Source organism: Xiphias gladius, chromosome 21 (assembly GCF_016859285.1).
Source record: "Xiphias gladius isolate SHS-SW01 ecotype Sanya breed wild chromosome 21, ASM1685928v1, whole genome shotgun sequence".
NCBI classification, from domain to species: Eukaryota; Metazoa; Chordata; class Actinopteri; order Istiophoriformes; family Xiphiidae; genus Xiphias; species Xiphias gladius.
In genome coordinates this window covers 19,481,688-19,501,888 of record NC_053420.1, presented here as the reverse complement: position 1 = coordinate 19,501,888, position 20,201 = coordinate 19,481,688, and the positions used below count along the sequence as shown (strand labels likewise).

The 20,201-nt window shown below is 38.8% G+C and overlaps 1 protein-coding gene across 2 annotated transcripts; it reads right to left on the bottom strand.

Moving 5' to 3' along the window:
• Positions 1 to 928: 928 nt before the first annotated feature.
• On the bottom strand, positions 929 to 13,989 carry avil (advillin). Of its 2 annotated transcripts, none has more exons than XM_040158853.1 (19): positions 13,930 to 13,989; positions 13,691 to 13,765; positions 13,262 to 13,458; positions 13,071 to 13,179; positions 12,873 to 12,983; positions 7,881 to 8,086; positions 7,677 to 7,755; positions 7,330 to 7,428; positions 7,089 to 7,242; positions 6,853 to 6,953; positions 5,355 to 5,492; positions 5,000 to 5,158; positions 4,369 to 4,548; positions 3,354 to 3,502; positions 3,088 to 3,232; positions 2,722 to 2,910; positions 2,536 to 2,631; positions 1,935 to 2,039; positions 929 to 1,042 (listed from the first exon to the last, which is right to left on the bottom strand). In XM_040158853.1, exons 1-19 carry the CDS (start codon positions 13,987 to 13,989, stop codon positions 929 to 931), a joined length of 2,466 nt encoding a protein of 821 aa, XP_040014787.1. The 2 variants fall into 2 exon arrangements, with proteins under 2 accessions (XP_040014787.1, XP_040014789.1); XM_040158855.1 differs by having other exon boundaries at positions 1,935 to 2,045; positions 2,563 to 2,631.
• Positions 13,990 to 20,201: the final 6,212 nt, after the last annotated feature.

The window sequence follows — 20,201 nt, the reverse complement described above, 5'->3', positions numbered from 1 at the left end:
AACAAATATAGATGTAAAAGGTAATATCTGTTTACAGAAGTGAAGACTTTTAACGTTTAACGTAACATTTTCAAAAAATAATTTGTTGAAGGAAAAACAAAACAAACACCACAAAAAACCCTTCTCCTAACAATAATACCATCCACATGGATCAGTGACATTAATATCTCCCACTGTCTCCAACAACAAAATAAAAGCGAATTAAACCAGGTAGCATGTTAATGCCTCTGTCTGCTCCACCTCAAATAGCGATGATTGATTAGCACCTTAACCTGGTTTGAGAGATGATTGGTGATCCTTTATAGAAATTGTTCTCTGTGTACTCCTGCAGATAAGTGAAGGAACTTTTAAACTGGCTTAAAGTTTTTCATTTTGTTTCCTGAGGTATTTTTAACCCGACATGCTGTGACGTTATTTCACCAGCAGATGGCAAAGCGGATCTTTACTCATCAGAGCTGTCAACATTTAGGTTGGTTTCTCATGACTGAGCTGGTAAAAGTCACAGGAATATTTGTTACTGTGCTGGGTTTGATAAAATACATGTATTTCACTGATGTAGTTTACAGAAATTCACACTGAAGAATAAGCAATACAGGTTTCGACATTTTTTTCATTCTGATATATATATATATATATATATATATATATATATATATATATATATGTGTGTGTATGAAATGTTATCACAAGAGCTACAGGTGTCCTTGTATAACATCAACACAGGTTTAAAATAATAAAGAGTAAGATTTGTATTACAGCGATTTGAAACAAATGTATGAATTACAACCTATCCAGGGCATGACGAGAAATTGAGTCCTGCCCTCAAATAGGCTAACAAAGAGATCCAGCTAAAGTGGAAAGTCAAAAAAGGGAGGCGATACAAAGAGACACCCAATGCTGGCTTTAACTAATAATAAAAAAAAAAAAATCAAAACATCCCTTTTTCTTTCTTCAAGTTCAGCTGTTTCCACCGTGGCAGACTCGCAAAGTCATCTTTGGTGATCCCAAATACGTAGCTGAAGTCCGAGTCAGAGAGGTGTTTCTGAAAAGCAGTTCCCAAAACACGGTTTAAAAAGCGATTAACAGTGCAGCTCTCTTTGTCTTGAGGTGGCGAAGCAGAAATGAGCTCTGCGAGGTAACTATCACTGATACTATATAGCAGCAAAGCATCATGGTAACATATCACAACAAAATACACAAAATATTGAGTGATTGAACAAATCATGGAATTTATTTTGTGAGTCTGCAATTTCCTAATAGTTTTCTAGGTAGCTTCCTGGAAAGAAATATTTGTACTTATAATAGGGAAAATAGAGACAGCAAGTCAGGTAAGGATGAAAAATGTGAAATTTCTTGGTTGTAAATTGAGCTTTTCTATTAAGGAAATTCCTATGTTCCCAGTAATTAGTATCAAAATACAGAATTCTTTCCAGAAACCTCCAAGATATTTTGCATTTGGAGGCAACTGCTTGTTTTTATTATTTTCATTGTCACTTGATGTTTCTAAGTCAAGAGTTCCAGATAAATCATCAGTTTTGTATAATCAATCTTTTTTTAAGAGTATGTGTTATTTGCCATAAGGTGTATATCCCCTTCTGTTAATAGAAGGTTATGTTCCACTCTATAAAATAACAAATAAAAACCCAAAGTCTTGTGAGTGAAAACAAACGGCTAACATTGAAGTTGTTTTGCTTTATAAATAACTGTTTGTTATCATTTCCTGCCATGACTGGGTGAATTATGACAAAGATTTAACTGCTCCAAGGGAAAAGTGCTCAAACATGGTGGCTTGCTGAAGGTGTATTATTAGGTACTTTTGCTTCATCACACAATGCTCAGGCCACAATTCATGCACCTGCTCCCTCACACACACACACACACACACACACACACACACACACACACACAAACACACAACACACGCACAGACCTACCTCTTTCTGTGTCGGGTCAACACCTTCAGGCAGCTCAACGGCGAGCTTGTTGACCAGAGCTTCAGGTGGAAAGGACTGAAAGTTTTTATTACTTTCAACACAGTTCTGCTCCTGGAAAATCCCATTTCAGGAACAGAGTTGTTAGTCTATATATCTTCATTAATGTATCTCTTATTGTTGTGACACTGAAATGGCAACTCTGAAGCAACATATTTTCAGTTTTTTGTATATTTTGTCCCTTTTTTGACTCCTGCAACTGAGTGTTTGTCATAAGTCCCATACATTTTCAAGACTGCATAGCAAAAACTAATTTGGAATGAATTCTTGATTTTTAAAATCCTAATTTGAAGAAAAAATTAAATTATCGCATGCCACAAAGTACTTGAAAGTAGGATCTACAAACCAGGTAGCGCTTGTTATGCCTGAGGTAAGACTGGAAGCAAAGCACCCATAAAAGTCCCTTTGCTTAGCTTATGATAATATAATCGCTTTACCCAAAGCACTGCTATAAACAAGAATGGTAATATTATGGTATCTAATGTTAAAGACAATGTAAAGTACACACCATGAGGAAAATAATCGTTTCTGTGAATTAAAAAGCTTGAGAAATGAATGAGGCTCTACATACAGATGTAACATGAACAGGTGATGCTACATCTCCCAACTCCTTCTTTAACTCCTCATAGCTCTTCCCTCCCTAAAAGAAAGAAATGTTAGTTAGCTCATGTGTTTTACCCATCAATGGACATGTTGATGCCCTATTTCATTCAAAAATCAAAACACTAACGCTCCATTTGGAGGGATCCCAGGCTGTGAACCAGCCAGTGAGGGTGGGCGGCTCGAACCCTTGTTTGACCAAGAGGATGGGGGTGTCTGGATCTCTGTTGCCCGGGTGGGTACACAGGTACTTTTGGCTTGTGACCACTGCTTCTTTGCGCTCAACCTCGTTGGCCTCTTTACCAATCCAGAGAAACACCTGAAGAGGTGGCAGAGTTAAGAAAAGAAAGATTTACAGGAAAAGTCAGAACTGACACTAAATAAAGAGATCAGGTTCAGAGAGTAACATGAAGTTCTGTTTGGCCATGACAGTTGAAAAAAAAAAAAAAAAATTCAAACTTTGTGAGTAATTGTCACAAACAGTGTCACCTCATACCTGGTCCCATGTGTCCAGTAGCATGACGTCATCCTCACTAAGGTCGTCCTGTGTGAACTGAGTCACCTCGGTCACGATGAAACGCCCTGTCTTGTTGGAGCATTCAAACAGACGTGGCTGGTGGTCTAAAACCATCTGCTGTAGTCTGCGGACACCAACACATAACTTGCAAAACACTGGAAGAACAACTGTGTCTCCCACTCACTGTGCCTGCCGTAACGCACTTGAACGTTGTTTTCGCACATTAGTATTTCTATCTTCATTACCTCTTGTCACTAGCGTACGGAGCTTTGCCTCCAAGCAACTCCCAGAATTCAATGGGCTCCTGACCCTCTGCCACAATCTCCTCTGAGCCATTCTGGCGAATCACAGAGCTGACCTCCTTCGCCATGGCCCTCTCATCGCCACTTGATCCCTTGTAGGGGAAAATCAATTACATCTTTTCAATAATTTGCTCATTTCAAAACTATAGTGGTGTCTAAAATTCGAAATTATGATCTAATCTGAACAAATATGCTTTGAATCGAAACAATTTACATCAACATGGTGAGAAAATGTTTAGAGATTTTGTGTTTTGCACAAAAAAAAATTTGACAGGGTAAATACTCACACTATAAGGCCTAAAGTTTGTGGACAACTAAACAAATTATGTAGACACCCAAATATTGCACCCATATGTGATTATTGAACATCTCATTCCAAAACCATGGACATTAATATGCTACTTTAACAGCCTCAACCCTTCTGGGCTTTCCTCCAGATTTTGGAGCCTGGCTGCAGAGATTTGCTCCCCCTCAGTCACAAGATCATTAGGGAGGTCCACCACTGATGTTGGGCAATAAGGCCTGTACCTCAGTCTGCGTTCCAGTTCATCCCAAAGGTGTCGGACACAGTTGAGGTAAAGGCTCTGCGCCGGCCAGTTCTCCAACACAAAACCGAGACACCAGTTCTTTAATGACCTCGCTTTGGAATCATCATGTTGGAACAGGATAGCACCTTCCCCAAAGAACAGTGTTGGATTCTTTAGCATTAAAAGGCCGACTCCAAACCATGAAAAACAGCCTCAGGCAACAGCAAAGAAAACTCTCCGAGTTTGGGTGTCCACATATTTATGGCCATGCAGTATTTTTCTATTTTATTTTACTTTTATGTAATTGTTGATTCACTGATATGAACATAAAGTACACATAGTACTACAAGGTAAATACTACAAAAGTATTACATTGTTTAACAACCCTACTGTTTTAATTCTCTCTCTTAATTTAGCTCCATCTTCTTTACCTTTCCACACCACAGATAAATTCCTGATTGGCTCTTTAGTAAAAACACATCATTGGAGTTCAGAGAGGTGGCCAGGGCTGGGACCTCAATGGCTTTTGTGTTGGACGGGTCAGAGCCGTGGACCTGGAATAATCTTATCGGAGGCTCTGGGTCAGAAGGTCTTTTTCTAGATGTGCCCCCCTTCAAGAAAAGAAAAGACATATTCTGTACTGTTATAAAAACTCTATATACCCACCAAAAATAACACTTAAGCAAAGCATATCCTCTTGTTTATAAGCCTGTTAAAAAAACTAAACAAATATAATGCTTCCAAAGAAATTATTACCTCCGCCAAGGAAGTTATGTTATCACCCATGTCTGTCTGTTTGTTTGTTTGTTTGTTTGTTTGTTGGTTTGATTGTCAGCAGGATTACTCAAAAACTGCTCACTGATTTCCACAAACTTGGTTTGGGGAGGGATGGGGCATGGCCCAGGGAAAAACCCATTATATTGGGGGCAGATCCGGATCATTTACTATGAATTTGATTTTTTTCTTCTGAAGTCTGGTGTGTGTTTTTTGACATTGGCCTTGGCAGAGGTCTGCGCTCTACTGAGCGCATTTTCTAATTGCAAATGCTGTCAACAGTCGTACCTCAAAGATGACCATTTTACCCTTGAAAATCGCCATAAAGTGTCTTGGTTCCTTGCCCATGGTTATTCTCACTTGGACTAGCTCACCACCGTACTTTTGATCCAAGTCCACAGCCTGAAATGCCGAGGCTGCCAGTTCATCCTGTGTTGCATGACGCCCCTAAAATAACAAGTGGTAAAATTGTTTTATTTTAAAACCAGTGACAATCAGAAAAATCCAAAGCAGGGAATGTGGAGGATAGATTTTTGATTTTTTTTTTTGTTGTGAGTAGCTTTGTAAGAAACTTAATATCTTAGTCTATGATCCTGAATTATTATTATTATGTTAGACACTGTGTGTTGCAGCACATCCTCACCTGCCATATGTAGAGCAGGTAACACTTCTTGTTGTTAACAAAGTAAGTGTAGAGGATCAGGTAGCAGTCTCCTCCATAGAAGTATCCGTGCCATTGAGGGTCCACAGGCACAAGCTCCAGATTCTCAATTCTCCAAACCTGGGTACATCAAAAAGACAAATTAACACTGAAACACAAATGGCAGAAAACTACTGCTGCACTTCACTGTTGCATGTGTGGCTGCAATCCAGTCATGTCTAGGTAGTTGTCTTTCCTGTGACATAGGAGCGTGGCCTGAAGTGCTGACAGTTTCAAACCTATCACACCACAGCAGTATTTTTTTCTTCCATTTACTGTATGTCAGGGTTGTGTTTAAAGTTAGTAGCTACACTAGTGGCGCCATGAGGCTGTAATGGTCATTACACACAAGAAAAAAAAAAATGTTGGATGCACGAAAAATTCAAAGGCAAACTTTGCTATTCTGGACTACCAATGAGAAACACAAAGCAAAACATTTATTTTGTGTATCGTGGCCATTTAAGGACATCTCAAACAGCTGGTCAGCTCTACGCTGTCAAACTTGCTTTACTTTGACTGCAGGGCCAGATTAACACACAAGGAAAACCCTGGGGCAAAAATTAGCGGTGGGTCCCTATATGACTTTTTCACAGGAGAAACTTTGACATGTCACAGTCATCAAAGCACCACTGTAAATAATAACATTAAAAATGGCTTAACTTTGTTAAATTGCTTCAGTTTCAGGGTCCCAGTGGAGTGAGCCATTGTTGCGCAACCTGGCTCACTGTCACACTGTTTTAAAGTCAAAATGGCTGCTGTGTAAAAGGTCTTTTGAATGGTCCATATTGCCCAACAAATCTGTTATTAAAAAAAAACACAATCTCAGACAACTAGAGGCCTTTTTGGACCCTGAGGGTCTGGGGCCTTGGGCCTGCCCACATAGCCTGATTGGTAATCTGGCTCTATTTGTCTCAGCTGTACATATGTTTAGCTGCCCTGTCACCTGAATGCTAATGTTAGCATACTAACCTGCAGACATGAGCATGTTAACATGTCTATAGTTAGCATGTTGACAAGCATTTTAAAAGCTACTAAATGTTTGACATATGCCATGTAACAATTACCATGAACATCCAACAGTTACTATGGTAGAATGTTCACGGAATTTTAATGTAACATTCTCCTGTTTCAAATGTTAGCATGCTGACATTAGCATATTAGCACGCTATGTTAGCATTAATCTTAAAGTAGGCCTACAGCTGTTTGGTCAGTTTTTGAGTCATCATGAACTGACGTGTTTGGCACGTGGAAAATTTGACCTGTTGTCAGATGATAGACATGATTGTCTAGCAAAATTTCATAATCCAAATGTCAAAATATTTGATTTTGTACCAAAATGTTGGACTGACAGAATGACGCACAGCCAAACCTTCTGATACTGCCATACCACTAAGCCAGCAGTGTGACTTAAATTGAAATCAGAGTACATTGTCACTGATACCTCCACTTGACCTGTGCCATTGTCCACCATACGCTCCTGTGCAGCAATTTCTGGCATCATGTGCATCGCAGTGGCATCAAATTTCTCTAGTGTGATGTGAGCTAAAGCAGATATGATCATATGAGAATACATCATAAATCAACAATCAATTAAGCTTTTATTTAAAAAAAAAAAAAAAAGCGCTTTTCCTTTCTTGCTTGTTTTTTTTCAGTGGATTTACAAATAAAGGCACTTACCCACTTTCCCTCTTGTGTGCACTTTGCCCAGACCTTGAGTCTGGTCCTTTACTGTCCACCTCTGAAACAGCTGCTTGAAGAGCGCCGACTCTGCCCCGTCATTCACCGTCTCCACATTCATAGTGATGGGGTAGTTTTTTGCTTTGATGAACTTCTATAACAGCCAGCCAAATACAACATAGGAAATAAATATGTCATGCCAGATCAATCAAACACAAGCTAATGGTGTAGTGTCCCTCACCAAAGCTCTGGCCATAGCAGCCTGTCTTTCGGCTTTGTTTGCTTTTTTCCCCTTCCATACAAAGATCTTGGTCCCTCCCTGTTCCAGGAAGTAGCAGTCCTAAAATGATATATATATCAAGTATACAAAACCAACTTATTTCATACATTAGTAAATAACATATTATGTCTTCACCTCCTTGGTTGCAAACAGCAGCTTCAAGAATTTAAAGTCATTACAGGAAAGGTGAACTGTCTGACTAGAAGGACAACCATACCAAGTTTTATAGGTACACTGGGATCCATCTAGATGTGCCCATGATATAAAGTACATGCATCCTTCATTTGGTCAATAATGCACTCACTCACATCATGGTTGAGGAGATCCTGAACCAGTGGTCTGCTAGCAACTTCTGTGACCTTCATCTGGCCATCAGCATCTGACACACTGAAATGAAGGCACAAACAGATAAAATCGGAGAAAACTTTTGATGAAAATATCGGTGAATTCTCACCCTCAGACTACATGAGACATTTAGAAATTTGGATAACACAGGTCAGGGAGCAGCTCACTGGTAAAGTGTGAGCTTTGCCTTCTGTTCCTGGTCAGCGGTTTCATCAGCAGGTCCATCTGTCAGCTTAGAGGTTCTTTCTCCAAGAACATCATTCAGGATGTTCATATTCTGAGGAGAGTTGCTCTCTGCGTCACCCTCGATCACTCTGATCTCTGCCCGACCTCCTCTCTCTCTGTCACGGATGTCTTTGGCCAACAACATGCCCTGAGAGGCAGAGTTACAACACAGAAAGGCTACACAATCCAGAAACCTCAGACTTCACACAATAATACTATGATCAGATATTGGAGAAATGTAATACAATTTTCACAATGTATTTCAAAATTGAAATGTTAACAATGTGCTAATTATGGAGGACCCCAAGAGTTACAGAAGTAGTGATAAAGCAATTCACAATTTAGGTTTAAAAGGTCAGTTTTTATACAAACGCTATCTGCTTGTATTTAACTTTCTGTGTTGGTTTGTCAGAAACCCTGTGTCATCATAGGACATGCAACATGTACGCTAACTAACAGCTGAATATGACCTAATTAACTAAAATGTGGGGTAGACAAAAAGTTGTAAATGCTTAGAACATGAATATCCAGGATCTAAAAATTTTACTCCTCACTGCGTTGTTATTATATTGTTTTGAGCTTTGTGTGGGGAGATAGTGAACCATTCAGAGCCTCCAGCCTTTTCGCAGGAAGCAGGAAATGAGATTCAACTGTGCACTCCCATGACTTTCTGCAAAGGATTAATGATGATGATATTTGCACGGAAAGCATTCAACTTACAGTCAGACTTCTTTCAAGGTCTACCTACAATGTCTATCATGTACATCAAGAAATACTGTGTCTTTAGAGACACATTAGGACTGTAAATTGTTTTTTTTGTGCAGGTATGCCTGGGTCCTAGCGCCTGATGCAACACAGAACTAATGGCTCACTGACAAGGGTGATCATGCTGATAGGGTCCAAATTTGGTTTTTGGAGCTGAATATTATTTATTGTTATTTGGATTTTTATATTTACTCATATTGTTGCTACATTTAATATAATGCATTTAATATATTACATTTGGTCGAGGTTTATTATGTATAATCATGATTATATTTTCCCTGTTATCTCTATTACCTGTAGCGCTACATGCATGTCCCTTCACGGCCATTGCCAATGCATACAGGTTATATATGTAACATACAGAAAACCTTTGTAATTAATGACACAGGTCGCTGTTAAGTGAACTGCAGTCAGCCTCCTGTTGCTTGGGCTTGCACATGTGCTTGCACTCTGTGGGTAGGTGCGAGTGAGCATCCTGGACATCAGCCCAAGACTCAACGTGATTGACCAGCATCATGTTGATAGATGAGGTAATTAAATTTATGCTGTTAATATAGATTGAAATAAACCATATTTGAGACTATCTGTATTTGACTCTCCACTGCTAAAACGAAGTGTGGAGATAGGGCTGGCTATGCGAGACTATAGTTTGACTAACGTTATGTTTTTTTTGAAAAAGGATTTATAAAGCATGATATTGTTATAAGCTTGCTAGCTAGCACAATATAGGCTGGTGACGTTGAACTAATCCATTCTCATTGCATGAGACACTGACTGCATTAATATGATATGTCAGAGTTAGCTAGCTAGCTAGCCAGCTTTAAAAATAACCGTTTGTCTAGCTTTCAACAAGAGGCTCAGTAATGTCAGCATAGCTAAATTTGCTGGATGATAATGCAAGCGGTTAGTGAACTGTTATAAATAAGATGTGTTTCCACACTTCATCATTGACGTGATACAGTAGTTTCCATCACACGCCATTTTTGGCGCTGTATGGGAGCTTAAGAGAGACATTGAGGCAAGGGAGCAAGCATTAACGCCACAGGAAAAAACAATCCAAAAGTCACGTCCTTTGGATTTTCCCTGAAAATTTGTCCCAAGTCATTTAAATAGCAATCAGCCCACAGGCTGTTTTAGGCAACCGAGAAAGTCGGGGAAGGTATAATTTCTTAAATTATGTCATAATCCGTTAACAGATTGGCAATAAAAAAGTGATTAATATATGTAAAATGCTTCACATTCTTACATATTGTATCTTTAACGAAATTTAACAAGCACTTATGGGCAGTTATGGTGGCAGAACAGAATAAAGACCTTCTCAGGTTCCTCTGGTGGCCCGGTTGAGACAACACACAACATTTGGTTGAACACAAAATGATGGTGCACATATTGATTCTACTTCTTCACTTAAGTGCACCAGTTTCACCTTGAGGAAGAGGGCTGAGGTAGCCGACAGTGTCGCTGAACTTTTATGTGGATGACTGTCTCTAGTCCATGGCGACAGAACAGAAAGCAATCCCACCGTGTCAGGATCTATGTGAATCTGGGCAACGGGAGGTTTCTGCCTCACAAAATGGGTCGGCAACAGCCGCAAAGTCCTAAGTTCAAAACCAGATAGTGAAATGGCAATTGAGGTAAAGAGCCTGAGTCTGGAACAAACTCCGAACGGAGAGAGCCCTGGGTGGCCACTGGTGTGTAGACTCAGACACTTTTCAGATTGAGATCACCATCAAAGACTCTCCATTCACCAGAAGAGATCAGCTCTCAGTTGTTAGTTCAACCTACAACACCATAGGAGTTCTTGCACCAGTTGTGTTGCCAGACATTTTCATACTGAGATGATGACTTATCAGAAGAGGTCAAACAGCAGTGGATGCAGTTAGAGCTAGCCAACTCAGCATTCTGGACTGATACCAGTGCTGTGCTTGGAAATCTCCAAAATGACACCACCAGATTCCGTAATTTCATGGCTAATCGAATTTCTGCTTTCCTGAAAGATACTACAGCAAGAGGACAAAGTGTTGAGGCTTTCATGAAAAATGAGATCTGGATCTCTGTTTCAGATTTTCTTCATGAAAAAAAATTACAGGTGAATCTTTTGAATGTAGAAGAGGACAGGAACGCATTCAATCAGCTGATGAAGCACTTCTCATCTTGGACAAAGCTAAGGTACACATTGGCATGGTTCCTGATGCTCAAAGCTTTAACGTTAAACCTCGGATATAAAACAATGTTTCTACATACACTCTACAGTCAATCTGACTTGGATGACAATCAGCTGTTTCAACAAGTGAACACAGCTATGAAGAAATTCAAAAAGGGAATAAAAGGAGGTTCCATCTCAGTGGAGGATCTTGTGCAGTCAGAGCAGTGAATCATCAAACTCTGTCAAAAGGAGGAATTCTCAGAGGAGATTTCATCTCTAAGCAAAGGGCAGGACGTAAAACGGAGCGGCCATCTTTTTATGTAAACCCCGTGCTTCAGGATAGAGTCTTTCGGGGTGTTAGGAAGACTCAGCCAAGCTGCCTTACCAGATAAATGTACACAGCCCACTATATTGCCTAGAGACCACCATGTTACTATCATTCTACAGCACCAGATTAACGAGGAAATAGATCATGCAGGAAAGAATCACATGCTTTCCCATGGTTCCCTCTTGCAGTGCTCCTGCAGCATTTAAGAAGATTGCCTCGAAATGTGTAATCGGTCGCAGACTGCATGGCTCTATAGGAAAGCAACAAATGGCAGACCTTCCTCAGGACAGAGTGTTTCCGGATGATTCACTCTTCCGTAGATTTGGTGTTGATTATTTTGGACCATTCAGGGTGAATTGAGGAAGAAGCTTAGTAAAGAGATATAGAGTCATCTTTACTTGCTGTCCAGGCAGTGCATACTGAAGTGGCTTCCTCCTTGGATACAGACTCATGCATCAATGCCATATGTCGATTCATTGCCAGGAGAGGAGAAGGGATGGAATGCTGCTCAGATAATGGGACAAATTTTGTTGAGGCAGAACGTGAGCTGAAAACAGCCCTTAGTGAGATAAACCATGCAAAGATTCAAAGTCATCTCCATCAACAGGGAATGAAATGGACTTTTAATCCTCCAGCAGGATCTCACCCTGGTTGAGCCTGGGAGAAGCTCATCAGAACAAATTCTAAAAGAGCAAAGTCTTCTGACTGTACTTTGTGAAGTTGAGGCAACAATTAACAGTCGACCAATCACAAGAGCATCCAACGACCCAAATGATTTAGAAGCCTTAACACCCAAGTCCACATCAAGATTAAGACCAACGTTCTGGACAGACCTATTACACAGCTCTGTCTAATGTTCTTCTACAGAGGATGAATGAGTCAGTGGTAAAGACTGAGCTCCATCGATGGGTCATATTCTATCAACCACTGTTTATGTGTCAAGACTGTTTCCCCGAAAGACTGTTGAAGATGGACATTAAGAACTGCCTTTTGTTAGTACATGGCTCTATTTCTATTTAAGTTAAGTAATTGTTCAAACAACTGAGAGAACAATTGGGGGCTGGTTTTAAAGGAGCCAAATTGGGTTTCCGGAGCTGAATATTATTTATTGTTATTTGTATTTTTATATAGTCATATTGCTGCTACTCTTAATACAATCCATTTAATATATTACATTTGGTCAATGCCTACTGTGCATAAGCACGATTATATTTTCTCTGTTGTTTGTATTACATGTAGAGCTAAACAAATGTCCCCTCAGGGCCACTGCCGACGCTTAACAAAACTTAACGAGTACTTAAGGGCAGTCAGTGGCAGTAGCAAAGTTTTCCGACCGTGTTGTGAACCGTGTTGTGGATTATTTAGAATTTGTGGATCATTTTTTGTGGACACTTGGGAATGCCCAGACATAAACAGATATTTTTGTGTACCACTTCTATTTTGTACGTAGGATTCCTTTTTTTTACTTTCATCTACAAGAGGAGTCGGTGTGAGCTTTGTGGATGTGACGTAAGAAACGCGTGTCGACCTAACGCATGCACTCTGCACCAAGTGTAGGATCCTACACTGATTAAAAAATAAGCTCATAAAACATCTTCAAAGATAATTCAAATAGCAAACAACAAAAACAAAACAATGAAGGAATTTTGCACCCAACAACATAAACAGGCGACCATGCAGTCACAAAAATCTTACTTTAAGCTTTTCCTGTTTGTTACTCTTCGGCCCGTTCCACTGAACAATGGTCTTTCCGAGGTCCAATAAAAACACATCTCCAAGGTTGAAGCTATTCCAGCTCATCTGCACCTGAAACAAATTAAAACATAAAGGACTATTTCTGCATGACTTCCTGTGTGCCATAACGTTACACAACCGCTGTGAAGCATTGCTCACCTCTGTTGCAATCACCCTTTTCTTCCCTTTGATATGAAGCAGTCTCTTAACATCATAGGTGTTGGTTTCAGTGTGCCTCATACCTGTTGAAACTCCACCTTTCTTATAGCTAAACAAGACAGGATGATTATATTTATGGTTTCTTTTACTGTCTGTAAAGGATGGCGTACGGTACCAATACTTTCACTCACATTATTCCTTGTTTAAAGTATCCCCTGAAGGCATCAGACTCGTGGTTCTGAACCTCACGGTGCTGGACTGGAGTGGAGCCCAAAAATTCGTCAAGCTGTATGGTGTAAACAGCAGCTGCACCCTGTTCATCCTGAGAGGACTGTGAGCCGATCCAGTAGTGGATATCATAACATAGAGAGCTGCTCACCTTCTGCGTCTGGAGAAAAAAGAGTGGAGAAACAGTGGGTGTGGGGTAGTGTATAGATGAGTTTACTATCTGATATAAAAAAGTATAAATACAAGAGCATTTTGTCACTGCTTCATTTTTCAAAACACACCATATACATAAAGAGCAAAGTCTACAAATACAACACTGGGCTTTACTAGACAAAAAAGCAGTCCTGGCAACCGAAACCACAGTGATTCATCAGTCACCTTCTCAGACTTACAGACAGAAGTATGTAGCAGTCACCCACATAAAAGTTTCCGCAAGATTTCTCAGGGACTTGTACCAGCTCCATTTTCTGTTGAACAGAGAGAAGAAAAAAAAAATCAGCATTTCAAATCTAATGACTAAAGTTAGAGTCTAGGTAACTAGAGTTTTTTTTTTTTTAATGATGAAATCAAACAACTGATTTGGGAAAACTTCAGTCCACAGTCATTATTGCAGCAACTAAAATCACATTACCTCAATTCTCCAGATTATAATCCCAGGGTTGTGAGTTACTCCTCTGAATGTGTACTCCATGTTGCTCAGATGAATTCAGTTTCAGTGGCACTTGAGCACTTTTGTTGTTTTTTGTTCTTTTTCTGGAAGAGGAAATTGTGAAATCAGTCATGAAAAATATTTTTTTTGTACATTAAATATAGTCTCCTTATGGTAAACCACACAACAGCACAAATGTTTATATTATTTATAAAATATAGATTCTAGGTTTGGTGTACTTTTTCTTCATAAACTGCACAAGATTAGCTGTAGTGGCCACATGAAATGGGAACCTACAGAGAGCCAATACAATCAAATCCCATAATTGCCATATTTTCAAACAGTACATACCTGGTATTCTTGTCTAGAGAGAATCCTCTAAGCTTATATGATCTTCCAACAGCTGATTTCCCATCTGATAACAAAAGGCCCTCAATCCTCTTCCCCTCAGTGGCCCACATTTGCCTGTGTTTGCATGTTTCAGGACCTTTCGAGGTGTTCTGCCCAATCACTGAAGACAACTCACAATCCTGTAGGCAAATGTGCTAAAAAAAAAAAAAAGGATTGGCTCACATTCAAATGTACACACAGTAACACTGATCATCACCCTCATGTCCATTCATTTCCAAGCCCACTCGGCCCTATACCACCATATCCGTACCATACATGGATATAGTACGCACGGGTACATGTAGATTGACTATAAATAATTAGTGTTAATGAGCTTCCACCATAACAGTATATTGAAACAAATGAATTATCATAGTTACTGATAACCGTAAAGATAATGATCATTATTCATTTATGTTACATTATTATTATTATTATTATTATTATTGGTAGTAGTAGTAGTAGCCATAATGGTAGCAGTAGTAACAGCATTCATTTTTGTTTTATATTATACTTTATATATCCACCGTGGATTCAATGAATATAATAATGAGTATCACACATTCATACACACACATACACAGTCAGGCCTGGTTGTGTCTTTACTGTGGAACTACTGACACACCCTTGAGAGCTGGGTTTGTTTGAGAACACATAGGAGACAGTGAGTCCAGAGGTGTGGACCCATCCTGGGTGAGTCTCCTCCTGAGAGGGTCTGGACACTGCTCCTTAATGTCTGTAGAGGTTCACATAGAGAAATTTTAATCAAATAAAGACTAAATATAAATTTCATAAATTCATTTTAAAGGGGAACTCCATTGTACTGAGTAAAGTCTGTTTACAGTACTTGGGGAGTATTAATGCATATGTGAAAATATTGATATAAAGCCTTTTGAGGCTCCAGAGGAAGCTGCGGGACATCTGATGAACGGCCTCAATTGTTGACACTCGAAAATTGAAAAATATCTGTGGATTTGGAGTTAGAAATAAGAGATCTTACCAGACCTCTGTAGCCCGCTCTTCGTCTCTGCTGTAGGCTAGTGGCGCAAGGCTACATTAGCTGCGACTAACATTACGCAGCTGAAGAAAAGAAGAAGAGTGTGTGAAAATGCATGTAAAAAAAGATGATATCTCTGGTTCTGCAGTTTCAGTTTTGATCCTTTTTTAAAACTGTCCATTGTGAATTTGACATCTCCATCCTTCTCCAACACAAATATATCAAATACACTCTCTTGTTATTAGGAGTGAACGATACCACAAAATTTGGTTCTGATCTGTGTTACCAAAGACGGAATCTACTGATAACGGTGCCATAAAGTTTATTATTAAACTGGGCTAAGAGTCATGATTAATGAGGTGAATGCACAACTACTCCTTGAGGGATTTGCCAAACATGTGGAATTTTGTTTTACCACTCTACTATATGTAAATTACATGTTACTTAAGTCTGGGTTAATTACTTACTAGTCACACTTATGGTAAAACACAAGACGGTTTTTAAAGGTAAATAACAAATGTTTATTGTGAAGTGAATTTTCTGAACTGACCCGCCCACCCTATCTTTTATTATTTAACATAAAGTCACTACCCAAAAACATTCTCATACACAGCACATGAACATTTACACACACTCACACATACTAGTTTACTACATACTAACACAACCAACTTTTAACCATGTCACTTAATAATCATCTTATCCTGTTTTTACATATCACTATCCATGTTTTTATATGTACTTGTATGCCCTGTCTGGTTTAGTGTTTTGTTTTTTCACCTGTGTTATTGTTATGATCAAATGAAAACTAAATGAATAATAAAAAAGACTCATATTCAAATAATCACATCCTTATACAAACATACCTCAACCAATAATGGTGCAACGTGGGATGGAGGAAAGTCATAACCTTGCCTTGCACTGCCATGAATTAGAATGACTATATTGCAAATAAGCAGCAGCGCAATAGACCTTTAGTGGTTGAACCATTAAGTAGCAACATAAGCACTGATGGTGTAACTTGTGTGTATTAAGATGAGAGCACATAGGCAGATTTACAAATGAGTGAAAACCCTGTACTGTAGAGGGATGTTGGTTAGGGGGAAATGACTAGGGCAAAGAAAGTGGGTTCATTAGCAGGCTACTGACATATTTTGCTTGTCCATGTACTTCATAAACCTTGCAATGTCATTGGAAAGGTCGTCTGATTTTAAACGATTTGCCACCAGAGCTCAGTGGAATTCAAGCTGTCTGAATTTGCTCCTCTAGTTCTATTTAGTTAACCTATACTCACATACTTCTTTCTGGGTTTTTTGTGATCTCATAGTAAGTTGATGTGGTATCAGAAACCTATGAGAGAATTCTGTAAAATGTAAATGGTTGACCAACCTTTAGGCCTCGAGCTAGCAATGCTCTTTAGTTTTATAGTGTATTCTTCTACACTTCACCGCAGGGCTTTGTTGTCATTCTAGTCTAAAGGTTTAAGGGTGCACTTCACAAATGATATAAGTGATGTTCTGTTTATTTGTCACAAGGAGTACTACACAGCCTGCTGTGGCTATATACAATCAGTGTCCTCATTATTAGGCACACCTGTATAGTCTTATTCAGTCCAATACAACAGACAGTAACACACCTCTTTCTCTTGAAGCTAATAATTCAGTTTGGTATTTGACAAATTATCATTATCATATTTGTTTGTTTCTTGTCAATTTCTTGTATAAATTTTGGGGCTCAGAACATTATAAATAACTAAAAATAAAATAAATATAAAAAAAACAAAACCCTAACTAACCACTAAGTTATGATATGATTTATGACACAAAAACAAAAAACACAACATTACAACATCATAAAAGTAGACTTTATGGCAGAGAAGTTGTATTGACTTTCATTAGACCGTACAGGTGTACCTAATAAAGTGAACAAGAAGCTCTGGAAGAAGGAGCTGTCTTGTCTGAGAAAGATGTGATAGACGTGTAATGACATCAGGGGTTATATAACAACTTTTAGAGGGGGAGACTCTTAAGAGAGAGCGAGAGCATTATAAACTATGGCTGTGGGGTTTGAGAAAGGTTTAAATAAATGGGTTTAGGGAAAAGGAAAAAGCGTTACGTTTACTAGTTATAAATAAGTATTCAGTAAAGATCAAGATAACTGGATTACTGCTGCACAGTTTTTCTTTTTTCTTTAAAAAAAAAAAAGATGTCTTTTACTGGTACACTACCTCAACTTAATGGAAGTGCAATAGTAAATTTCTGGAACAACCCTTCAAAGAAGCCTGTCGAAGTCTTGTAACTGTATATTAAAAGCTCCTGGTTTGACTGATATTAGGAACGTAAAAGCCACCATGCTGTCAGTGGTGATAGTGCCAGTCGACCATGTGCACGGGTGCTGAAAATGTGAAAATGCAAAGCAATTTCCAGCATAGTTCGCACACAATGAAAATAATACTATTTTGATTTGCAAAACGCATTTACCACTCCTGATGCGTGCAATTTACATAAAATCATAAAAGAGAGAGCATGAATGAAAGACAGACTGTTCTAGTTCCACTTTCACCTTCTCTGTCCCACAATGTAAAAAGATGCTTCCTTCCACAACTTCTTCCATGTCTGAATCTCTGCTGGGAATTATGTCATGTGGTTAAAACAGCAAAAATCAAATGAATGACACCTGTAAAACTCAAAAACACAGGAAGAAAATGATGCTATGATTAAAAGCACATACAAAGTAATTATTATGTGCTGGAGTTTAGTTTTAGAACTAACTGGAAAAAAGTATTTAAAAAAAACTCTTGGAAAAAGAGATGTTCAATGATGTCATCTAGCTTTTGTATAGCGAGGTGGTCTTATAAATTACAGGGGAGACCAGAGACAGTTTTAACAGTATTTCCTATTTCCCCAGTAATTCACCATTCACCATACTAACTACTGTTTTTGCTATGCTACAGACATCATTACTACTCTTACAACTGTCCCTGTGCACAGGAACAGCTGGAAAACAAGGCAGACACACTGGTAATATGACTAAACACTTAAGGAATTAATTTTGAAAAAGGAACTTCTTACGTATACTTTTCACACACTGTTTTATTAACATTTTTTCCAGCATAAATATCACTTTTGACCTCATTTTAGGTTTACATAACTGCTAAAAGCTTGTGACCTAAAATTTATCTTCATAGTGGCTCTAACCAGAAAAAAAACAAAAAACTTTGTTGAACGTCTGGAACGTTGAACGTCTGTCTAACTATTTGTCACCTCTTACAATCTGTATTATGACACACTAATAATTTGGCACATTAGAAGACTTCAAAACAAAATACAATACTTATTTTCCATTACAGGTCAGGAAAATGTCCAGAAATACATCTGGTAGAAGTGTTAAGGATAGTTTTTTTAGTTTGTTAAATCTGTCTCAATACTCTCACATGCCCATATGTGCAGTGGAAGAATTAATGGTCACTGTAATAATTCTTCCTCTGCTAAAGAGATCCCTTCTTAGTGCAACTCCACTATAAGAGATGGGGGATACAATCCAGAGTGAAAATGCAAAATAAACAAAAAAAAACCAAGAAAAAAACAAAAACTGCATTTTAAATTTCAACTGAAGTTAATATGAGCCCTAGGCAGTCTAAATTGGACAAATTAGTTGCAGATTTGTCTTTTTAGTGCCAAATTCCATCTTTGTGTTTCCTTGGACTGTTGATTCCTTGCTAAAACTGGGTGGAGGGATAGTCCACAAAGAGGTGGAAGAATTGTGTTGAAAAAGTACTGTAACTTTTGATGATAGCCACTTGACTTGTCTAATGGACTGCTGAAGCTTCATCTTAGCTTTTATTATTCTTAGATTACATTTTAGCACAGAATGAGGACTGTGAATTCCGTCTCCCATCACCTACATTGGAGTTGTGCTATAGGACAGGATCGTTTGGACAGGAGGAGGGATTACATCGAGCATTGACTCTGTCGGTGTACATACGGGCCTGTGTGTATTGTTTTAAGACATACTTAAAGTGAGGATGCTTACAAAATTGATTTGGTGATTTAATTTCATACAAAGTGCAGAAAACAGACAAAGCCTAAATCAAATCAGTGTTTGGGGTGACCACCCTTTGCCTTTAAAACTGTACCGGTTCTCCTCGTTGCACCTGCGCACAGTTTTTCAAGGAACTTGGCAGGAAGGTTGTTGGAGAACTGGACACTAAATCTGGGGATTTAGTCTGTCTCAGCGTCTTCTGTCTCTTCATGTAATCCCAGACTGACTCCATGATGATCAGGGAGCTGTAGGGGCCAGACCGTCTGCTGCAGGACCCCTTCTTCAGAAGATAGTTCTTTATGACTCTGTCTGTGTGTCTGGGGTTGTTATCCTGCTGCAGAATCAATTTGGTCAGAAGCCTCCCTGATGCTGCTGCATAATGATTAAGAAGCTAAACATCTAAAGATCCCAAAACTTTTTCACAGGACTGTATGTATGTACGGTTTACTGTATAATCCTTTATATCCTTTGATACTGTGTTGCAAAGAACTTTTAATTCTAACTTTGTTGGAGATTTAAAATATGGCTTTTTTCATTCTGATTTGAATCCAAAGCCCATAATACCTTCCCCTTAATACAGGAGTACAGAGCCTCACTGAGTCCTGACTCCTACTCACATTTCGCTTTCTCGTCCAACGTAGCTAATGGTCCTCCGCCACATTAAGGCCCTGTGTTTTAAAGAGGCTCCAACCCCTCAAAGCCAAACATACACATAAGTCTGTTTATTGTTTTGGCTTTTGTATTTGTCAACCAAGTAGAAACTGAAGTAATAATGAAATGGACTTTCTTGTCTCTGTTTGAATCTGTGTGCTTCCATCTACACCAG